Source organism: Spermophilus citellus (assembly GCF_964194105.1).
Source record: "Spermophilus citellus genome assembly, chromosome: 18".
NCBI lineage: Eukaryota > Metazoa > Chordata > Mammalia > Rodentia > Sciuridae > Spermophilus > Spermophilus citellus.
Window position 1 is genome coordinate 20,064,460 of NC_138200.1, and position 10,183 is coordinate 20,074,642.

General features: G+C 40.7%; 1 protein-coding gene across 1 annotated transcript; it reads right to left on the reverse strand.

The window, feature by feature from the left end:
• Positions 1–324: 324 nt before the first annotated feature.
• On the reverse strand, positions 325–6,497 carry PDCD5 (programmed cell death 5). Its single transcript, XM_081274936.1, has 6 exons — positions 6,304–6,497; positions 5,510–5,547; positions 3,307–3,368; positions 2,419–2,510; positions 1,423–1,494; positions 325–497 (listed from the first exon to the last, which is right to left on the reverse strand). Exons 1-6 carry the CDS (start codon positions 6,367–6,369, stop codon positions 450–452), a joined length of 378 nt encoding a protein of 125 aa, XP_081131062.1. The 5' UTR covers positions 6,370–6,497; the 3' UTR covers positions 325–449.
• Positions 6,498–10,183: the final 3,686 nt, after the last annotated feature.

Below are 10,183 nucleotides of genomic sequence, written 5' to 3' on the forward strand. Positions count from 1 at the left end.
TGAATGTTACATAATTTAATCTCAAGGCCTTTGAAAAGCATATTACAAAAGAAATCAAAGCCAGGGATTTTCTTGCATTAAATGGAAGTACTACCTGCAGAAATATTAGTCATACTCAAGTCACTGTCCATGGGTTTTATTTCCTAGTGTTTTTGGCTGCTGTGGTTGGTGTTTTCTTCCTATTGAAATATGCTGGAACAACTTGTATTTCTCCTACATTCATGCTGCTAAGTACTCAAATGCTTTTGGTAGGAAGGGAAATACATTCAAAATGCAGATCTTCTGGTCACTTGGCAGATACTGAAATAACTTACCACAACTTGCTTTATTTTGAATAACAAGTTTATTTTTTAAAGGCATATAGACAATAAACAAAGTAAACAATTAATCAGATCTTAACTTCTGTACTAGAATTGTTTTATTAAGGTCCAGTCTCTAAACATTTTAGCTCAATAATCATCATCTTCATCAGAGTCCATTACTTTTCTTCTGTTGAACTAGGGGGAAAATTAAATGAATGTCATAACATATTTAATAAAGCATAACTCAGACTTTCTGAGAAGAAAAATTTCTACCCACTCAGGACTGTGTGTGTGTCTATTTTTTTTTTTTTTTTGTGGTGTTGGGGACAGAACCCAGGGTCTCATGCACGACAGGCAAATGAGTCACAGTCCTATGTCTTTAAAACAACTTCATGAGCAAAGAGGGCAACAGGAACCTTAAACATTAAAACCTCAATAAATAAAGTTTCTTCCAGAACTTCCATGTGAGAAGCCATCTATGAACTATGTGTGAACTAAGACGATGTTGAAGCCATTAGGCTGGAAAGCCTGGTATCAGGAACTCCCAGCAACAATCCTGCTGATTTGAGAACGCCTGGTTCATGTGGCGTCCTACCTAGCTCTGTCACAAGTTCAGTACAGCATCAGAGATGGGACGACCACTTAGCTTCATCACAAGTTCAGTATAGGATAAGAGATGGGATGACCCACTGGAGTCACACAGCCTCTAGGAGATGGGTGTGGCTTGCCAAAATGCCAATCAACCTGTTTACTGCAAGCCCCCTGCCACACTGAGAAGCGAGCACCAAGACTCCTCCAGCTGAAACCTTATCCCTGCCTTTGATGTCCTCCTCCTTAAATAAAGAGTATCCTCCTGTTTCAGTTGTTCAGTTCCAGCTCTTATTAGGACTGGAAGGCCTATCGGCCCCCCCCCCTTTTTTATCTAATTTCTGGCTCTGCCTTTATTTCTTTATAATTATTTCAGACTGAGCAGGAACGTACCCTGATAGGGTGTGCTGGTCACCCCACAATATTTCCATGTTATAAAACTGTCTAAATACTGAAAGATGTTTTGATATGGCAGTTGTATATTCAACCCTTAATATTTAATGTTTCAACCTTTTCATTTGCAGAAACTTACTTTAACTGTTGTTTTCTTTTCTGTTTGTTGGCTTACTTTTTCAAGAATTTCTATTAAGCCTTGTTCTGATACCTAGGATAATCAGGGGGGGAAAAAAGAGAGAGAGAGAGAGAGGAAAGAGGAAAGGAGTGAGTTAGGGGGTTAGAACTACTGGTTTAAGTTCCAACTAAATTGGCTTTGCTATATTCCTCAGTGGGAGAATAGATAATATTCACCAAACAGATAGATAATAGAATAGATAATATGCACCAAACTTTTCTTCAGAAAAGTTCAAAACAAACATATTTATAAGAACATCTTTATCATCACTAGTCGACAATGAAAAATACACCACTGTGTTGTCAGGGGAAAGACATTCTACCTCTGCCCATGAGAAGCTTAAACACAACCTTGGAGGAAACACCACCCTCAAAAAGATCAACAGGTTGTCTTTCTCACATGCTAGGCGCCAAGAGCTCTACCACTGAGCCACAACCCTAGCCCGAGGGAAGGTTTTCTTAGTTGTTCTTAGTGTAAAGGGCTAAGAAAGCAGCAGGTGGAACTTGAAAGAAGTCTAGGCTTGCCAGATGATCCCCACACCTCAAGGCCTTTCAGCAACACAAATGATAATCAAAGGCTTAAAATCTCTCCTCATTTGCAAACAAAACCTAACTTCTACCTAAACAGGTAGTATTTTAATTGGTATTATTGACAAGCCTTGTTTCCAGTGCAGGAAATAACTTAAGTTAAGCTAGCTAACCCTAAGTCATTGGGTCACACAGACATCAGCAAGGTTCCACAGCAATGTCAGGAAAGGAGAAAGCATAGCATTTCGAGAAAGGTAATTATCTTTTAGAACTGATGACTGTTTTATCCTTTAAAAAATTCTTCACAGGAGAAAAAAACAAAATCCCACAAATGTTATAACTGGATGAACAGTAAATTGACGTGGGGAAGCCATGTTTTGATAAAGCAGGTAAGAGTGGGTAAAGTTCCCTCAAGGTAGGCCAAGCTCACCTTCCCGCTGAGTTGTCCATATCTTGCCAACTGTATAAGATAATTTTCTACTGCTTTAGTTTTTTCAGGCTTTACAAGGGCTAAATTACTTACTGTAAAGAAAAAACATACAAAAAGACATCAAAACTAAATGTACTCATATTTATATTATACCTTAAAACTACGCATTGACGTTTCCAAAGCAGCTCACGAGTGTGTATTGTCTCCAAATCAGAGAAGTAGGTAGGGCACACAATGGCTACTCCTCTTAAAGCCAGAGTTCACGCATGTCAATCACAGTTGTACAGCCAAGATTAAACATGGGTTCTCAGATTTTAAGCCCCATACTGTCTTTGTTTCTTAAAATGACTGCCTTCTGAAAAGTAATTTATTTATTACTATGCATAAAAAATGGTGGTGATCATCTACAGCTATCTGTCCTTTCTGAACTCAAATTGAGCTTACATTTACAACACAGAAGATACAGAACGATAGTTCCTTCTGATTGGCTAATTTTTTTCTTTCTATGTATTTTTTTTGTTTTATTATAAAAAACTGCATATACAATAAAACCAGGACTATCACCAATCCTTAAGTCCCCATCACCCATGTCAAACAGGCAACAATTTGATTGTTTCTATTTTAGAGTTGTTTTCTACCAATTTTACTGAAAAGACACTTGGAAAAGATTTTCTTGCTAAGAAGAGAAGTGAGCTGGCAGTTTTAACAATTCAACAATTCAAGGAAATTTTCTCTAGGTTTATAAATTTCACACTTCTTACAAATAATGTTATCTCAAGTATTTTTAGGTAAAACAAACATTTACTCTAGAGAGCAATAACTGTATATGTATCTCCCCAATCAAGCCAATTTTATGGAAATATCTTAAAGGAAATGGAAGATGCTTACACCTGGCCCGGGCTGACTGATCCAGAACTTGGGCCAAGATACTGTTTCTCATTTCTGCTTCCCTACAATAAAAACATAGGTCAAGCAAAATTAGAACTCGGCTGTCAGCATACCTACAGAACATACATAAAAAGTAAAGATGTTTCTTACGATAGACACTTGTGATACACAGACTGTGCTGTGGTGTTTCTGCCTTCAAATAGCCAGCTTTGTTATATGGTTGTAACCCTACCATGTTTTCAGGAAACTTAAATATTTTCATAATTAGAGAGGAGTTTCAGTTCAACCACGTTTACCGAAATTTTAAGTACCTATTGTGTGACAGGTGCTTGAAACTTAGTGGGATTTCAGGCAATGAGAATCACCAATTAACTGATTAATCTGTGCCGTTTCCAGGGACAGGAAGGACATATTAGAGATAAGCTCAGGCCCAGGGAGGACATATTAGAGAGACACAGGTAACCATGGCCGAGCTAAAACCAAATACAGTTGCTCAGGGATCTCGGTTCTATTTTTGAGTGGAGAAGGGTAGTAAGATTATAACTCTGCAACTACTCTTGCTTCTTTCTATATACTCAAAGAGGAACTAGTTCATATTCGTAGGGCAATGGTTTCAAACTTTAATGTAGTAAATTAATTTTTTTTTTCCTCAAGTGAAGCCCTTCAGGGAACCTGAAGGGTGTACTCTGGCTGCATTAGAGAGCTGGGGCTTGTTGTGCCCACTATTCATTTCAACCTAGGAGCCCTAGAGATTAAGGAATACAGTTTAAAGATTACTTCCCTAGGCCTTACAATTCCTGAGTACTTAAAATCTGCTATTAAGTTATATTTCACTCAATCTAAAATGTCACCCATTGTAAGAAGCACCATAGTTTTATGTATTTTTAAGAGTTTTTTTTAAAAAAGGTACTCTAGTTTATGGGTCTCTTAAGAGACCCCCACTCAAAGCTGGTGTCAAAAAGCAACATGCATGGGCTGGGGTTGTGGCTCAGTGGTAGAGCACTTGCCTAGCATGTGTGAAGCACTGGGTTCAATCCTCAGCCCCGCATGTAAATAAACAAAGGTCCATCAATAAGTAATAAAAATATTAAGGAAATAAAAGCAATATGCTCTATAAAAGATACACAAGAAATAAGCCTGCCATGCAACAGCAAGGAATTCTTCATGTATCTGACCCAAAGTGGAGGAAGGAAAAAATAAAAGTTCCTCTGAAAATTTGAACTGCAAGCTTTAGTTTTACAGGGTTTCTGTCTGACTTCACACTACCAGGCAAGAGGGAGAAAAGAACCTCAAACAAAATTTTAAAAGATCTCAGATTTCAAATGAACCCAAGAAATGGCAGAAGTAAAAGTAAATACTCTGTGGAAGAATCCAGGACAAGAGCAATCAATTATAATGCATTCCAATTTCAAATGTTAAAATGTGAAAAAAAGGTACCTCTCAGAACCAACAAAATTTGAATAGTTTTACTTCCTTCATATCACTCAGTGTTTATCATCTGCCTTTTTCTAAACCCTCACTTTCTTGCCTACCTCTAAAAACCCAATACAGTGCCTGACCCAAAGCAAATGACAAAGGGAGTTTAAAAGGTAGCATGAGGACAGGGGGGGAAGAAATCAGGAGTTGTTCAACTGTTTAAAGTTATATGAGATGAAAAACTTCTAGAGCTATTGTACAACAATGTGAATACAGTGACCACTACCGAATAGTATACTTAAAAACAAGAATAGCTGCAATAGTAAATTTTATTACTTTTTTTTTACCCCAAAAGAAAAAAAAAATAGGCAGTATGATGGGGCAATCAAATATTCATTTGATTAACTTGGCCGGTGAGGTGCTCTGCCTTCTGCTGGTATAAAAATGAGACTAGTATAATGGGTGATATTTATTTTTTATTTATTTTTTAAACAGATAATATTTATTGAAGTGTTCAACTGTCACAACACACCAGTGAAGTAGTTCTTTTATGCTGTGTTAAGGCAGTCACAGTTTAGCAGATAAACAGTAATTGCAATACAAGGTATTAAATGTGTATTTAATTAACAAATAATAAAGATTCCTCGATGACAATTCATGGCAAAAATCACTCGGCCAGGACAAGGTTCAAGGCTTATACACCTGTAAACATTTCGGGGTGGGGTGGGGGTTTGGTTCATTTGGTAAAACCACCTCACATGAAGTTCAGATGTCCAGCCCATCATACCTGTGTTTTGCTTCTTGTTGTGCTGCATCGCTAGGATCCTGAAAAAAAAAATAATTTTTCATTGAGTGTAATTTCACAAAGGGGTAAAGACAGAACCCATTCTGCTTTCTTTCTGATACATACTAGAGACAGCTTTTCTAATAATTAAAACCTGGGCTCAGAGAAGTCAGCGAGATAGTCTCCATGAACTTCTGAAGTCACAACTCATAGAACGTTTGAGAACACAGACAACTCCGGTTTCCTACACTACGCTTCCTAAAACGTGCCTCCGAATTAGGGGCACTGATGATGCCAACCACCTCGCTCCATCCCTAACCCGCTCCTCCAGCCCCGGCTCCCGGACCTGACCAGTCGGCTGTCCCGCTCCGTCGGGGCTGGAGTTCGCCGGTCCCCGCGCCCGAAACACAGCGGGCCCTCAACGCAATGCGAGGCCACTCGGGGTACAACAACTCAATTCTAGAAAAACTGGGCTCCGATCGGCGGGCACGGCAGTGGACGGTGGCCAGCCCTGAAAGCCGAGGCTGAGGGAGGGGCGAGGCGCAGGTTTTTCCCCGGGCGGACGTCCGGCCCAGCGAACCCCCTCGGGGGCTGCCAGACCCCCATCCAGAACCACCGCGCACGTGCTCGGCGCCCGCCCGGGACCCCGCGACTGGGAAGGGGCCTCGGCGGCCCCGGGGTAGACTACGACCCCGCGGGGGCAGCGGACAGGTCCCCGGTCCGGGAGGCTAACGCCCGAGCGCTCAGCCGGGGGCCGTGCGCTCCACCCCAGGCGAGGGCGGCGCCCGCACGCTCACCCCGTGCTTCGCCTGCAGCTCGGCCAGCCTCTGCTTCCTCAGCGTCTCCAGCTCCTCGTCCGCCATGCTGCGGCCGACGGGGGTCGAGCAGCCGCCGCGCTCTCGGGCCCACTCGGAGCGACCTCGAGCCCACTCAGAGGGATCTCCGCAGCCCCTGGGCGCGATCACGACGCTCACTACTGCGCAGGCGCCCTCAGCGCCCAGGCATCACCAATCCAGCCCCGAGCACTCAGGGCGCCCGGGAGAGGCCCGATTCCCCGATCGCTGGCTGCTGGGCTTGGGCGGGTGGCGGGATAGCGGTACGGCGGGGAGGGACCTTAGACTGAAATCCCCCGCGGAGCCTGGGGACCCAACCTCCCTGCCCGCATTCCACGGCTGTAAATGCGTGGATGCCCGCTGGGAAAAAAACTGGACTGCGATTTGGAAAAAGAAACTAATCTAGATCTATGTCTTCAACAAGGAGAATAATTATGGGTGGAATTTGTTGGGGACCTTTAAAGTGCTAGGCTCATCGTATCACCATTTATAGACGAGGAACCAGGGGCTCAGAATGGCAAAGTGGAATGATGGAAATGTACCGGAACTGCATTGTGGCCATGGCTGCACAGTTCTTAAATGTGCTTAAAAAAAAAAAAGTTGTACACTTAAAATGGCTTGGGGTGACAGTGGGAGGACAAAGTCGAAGACACTCGCGGAAGCCCCCCCCCCCCCCAGCCACTGGACAAATTAAACTTGGAGGCTGAGAACCAAGTTGGAGATGGGGGAATGGGATGGGGGATGGTGTCACCTCCCAGGCACTAGGCCCTTTCTCCGCTGGGAGGATGCTGGGATTGGCCTCCGTGGCCCAGTGAACTTTAGCGGTGTCTTTGGAATGAGGACTCCAGGAAGAGGGAGGATACTCAACTCCCTAACCCGGTAACTCATGGAGGTAATCCGTGTTCGGAGTTTTAATTGTTGCAAAAGTATACAGAACATAAAGTTTATCGTTTTTTAAGACAACTTTTTTTTTAACCTTTGTTTTATTTTTATGTGGTCCTAAGGATCAAACCCAGAGCCACACACATGCTAGGCAAGTGCTCTACCACTGAGCTACAACCCCAGCTCTGCTTTCATGGTTTTTAAGTATACAGGTCAGTGGCATCAAATTCATTTACACTGTTGGGCAGCCGGCACTACCATCTCTAGAACTTTTTTTTTTTTTTTTGGTGGTGGTGATTGGGGGGAGTATCAAGATCGAACTCGGGGACACTCAACCACTGAGCCACATCCCAGCCCTACTTTGTATTTTATTTAGAGACAGGATCTCACTGAGTTGCTCAGGGCCTTGCTTTTGCTAAGGCTGGCTTTGAACTCGAGATCCTCCTGCCTCAGCCTCCTGAGCTGCTGGGATTACCCACTCATCCCAAACTGAAACTCCACCAAATAACTATTTCCCCCTCCTCCGACCCCTGACAAACATCTTTCTACTTGTGGTCTCTGTGAATGTACCTATTTATACACTATTTGTCCCGCGACTGGCTTATTTCACCTAGTGTGATGTCTTCAGGCTTCATCCATGTTGCAGCACATATCAGAACTTCATTCTTTTTGAAGGCTGAATGTATTCCATCATATGTATGTATACACTACATTTGGTTTAAAAAGTTCATCCATCAGTGGACCCTGGTTGCGCCCATCTTTTGGCTATTGTGAATAATGCTGCTGTGAACTTGGGTGTACAAGTGTCTGTACAATTATTTTGGGTAAGCCTGATTCAGTGGTGGCAGGCCTTTAATCCCAGAGTATGGGAAGGCTGAAGCAGGAGGATCTCAAGTTTAAGGCCAGCCTCAGCAACTTATTAAGTCCCTGTATCCAAATTGAAAATCAAAAGGGATGGGGATGTAGCACAGTTGAAGAGTGCCCTGAGTTCAATCCTCAGTACCATTTAAAAAAAGGAAAAAAAAATTCTGGTACATATACAGAATTGGAGTTGCTGAACATGGTAAACCTATGTTCAAAATTTTGAGGAATTTTTCCACAAGGGGAAACACTATTTTACCTTCTTATTAGCAATGCACCAAGTTCCAGTTTCACCACCTTCTCACTTATTTTCTTTTGTTTTAAATAGCCATCTTAATAGGTTCTCGGAGGTTATGTTGTGATTTCAATTTGCCTTTCCCTAATGATTAGAGATATTGAGCATCTTTTCATGTGCATGTTAGCTATTTGCATATCTTCTGTAGAAAAATGTGTATTCAAGTCCTTTGCCCATTTTAAAATAGGGTTTCTTTTCTATTAAGTCATAAGAATTCTTTACATATACTGAATATCAAGCCTTATCAGATATATGATTTTCAAATATTTTCTTCCATTTCATGGTTTGACTTTTGTGTCTTTTAATGCACAAAATTTTAAATTTTCATTTAGTCCAAATTATCTATTTTTTCTTTAATTGCCTGTGCTTTTGATGTCATATCCAAGAAATAACTTTCAATTCTAATGTCATAAAGATTTTCTCCTATGTTTCCCTTTTCTTTTTCTTTTTTTTAATATTTATTTTTTAGTTTTCGGCAGATACATCTTTATTTGTATGTGGTGCTGAGGATTGGACCCAGCGCTGCGCACATGCCAGGTGATCATGCTACGGCGTGAGCCACATCTCCAGCCCTCCCTTTTCTTTTTTTTTTTTAATATTTATTTTTCATTGTAGTTAGACACAATATATTTTATTTATTTTTTAATGTGGGCTGAGGATCGAACCCAGGGCCTCGAACATGCTAGGCAAGCACTCTAACTGCTGAGCCACAACCCCAGACCCTTGTATGCTTTCTTGTATAGAATCTTTTGTTTACGTCTTTGGTCCATTTTTGAGTTAATTTTTGTATGGTGTTGGGTACAGATCTACTTTTTTTTTTTTTTTTTTTTTGCATCTGGATAGTCAGTTTACCAGTATCTTTGTTTAAAAGGCTGCCCTTTCAGGCTAGGATTGCAGCTCATTGGTAGAGCGCTTGCCTTGCATATGTGAGGCACTGGATTTGATCCTCAGCACCACATAAAAAATCATCCCCGTACAACTGAAAAAAAAAAAAGGCTTCTCTTTCCTCATTGAATATTGTGGCATCCTTGTCAGAAATTATCTAAATGTATCTTTAACAGTTTATTTGTAGGCTATTTTATTTTTTAGTCTATGGTCATCTCAGTAATTAAAAGATGAAAGTAAACCAGGTGTCCATGCTGGTGCCATAGTGTTTTGATTACTATTGCTTTGTAGTAAGTTTTCAAATCAGGAAGTGTGAATCCTCCTACTTTTGATATTTTTCAAGATTATTTTTATACTTCAGGTCTTTTGGGATTCCATATAAATTGTAGGATATATTTTTTCTATTTTTGCAAAAAAATAGGGAATTTGGGTAGAAATTGCATTAAATGTGTGTAATATTATTTTAACAATATTGTCTTCTAATCCATGAACATAAGATGTCTATTTAATGACTTTTTAAATTTCTTTCAGCATTGTTTTATGATTTTAATTGTAAAAGTCTTTGACCTCATTGATTAATAATTCCTAAGTATTTTATTCTTTTGATGCTATTACAAATGGAGTTGTTTCCTTAATTTTCTTTTCAGATTGCATATTGTTGCAACTAATTTTTGTATGTTGACTTTGTATCTGATATTTTGATGGATTTTTTTAATGCTCACAGTTTTTTGGTGGACTCTTTAGAGTTTTCTACATATAAGATCATATCATCTCTGAACCTAGATAATTTTACTTCTTCCCTCCAATTGGGTAGTTCATTTCTTTTCTTGCCCTATTACTCTGGCTAGGATTTCAATTATTGTGCTGAATAGAAGTGGTGAAAGCCAGCATCCTTGCCTTATTCCTGATTTTAGAGGAAAA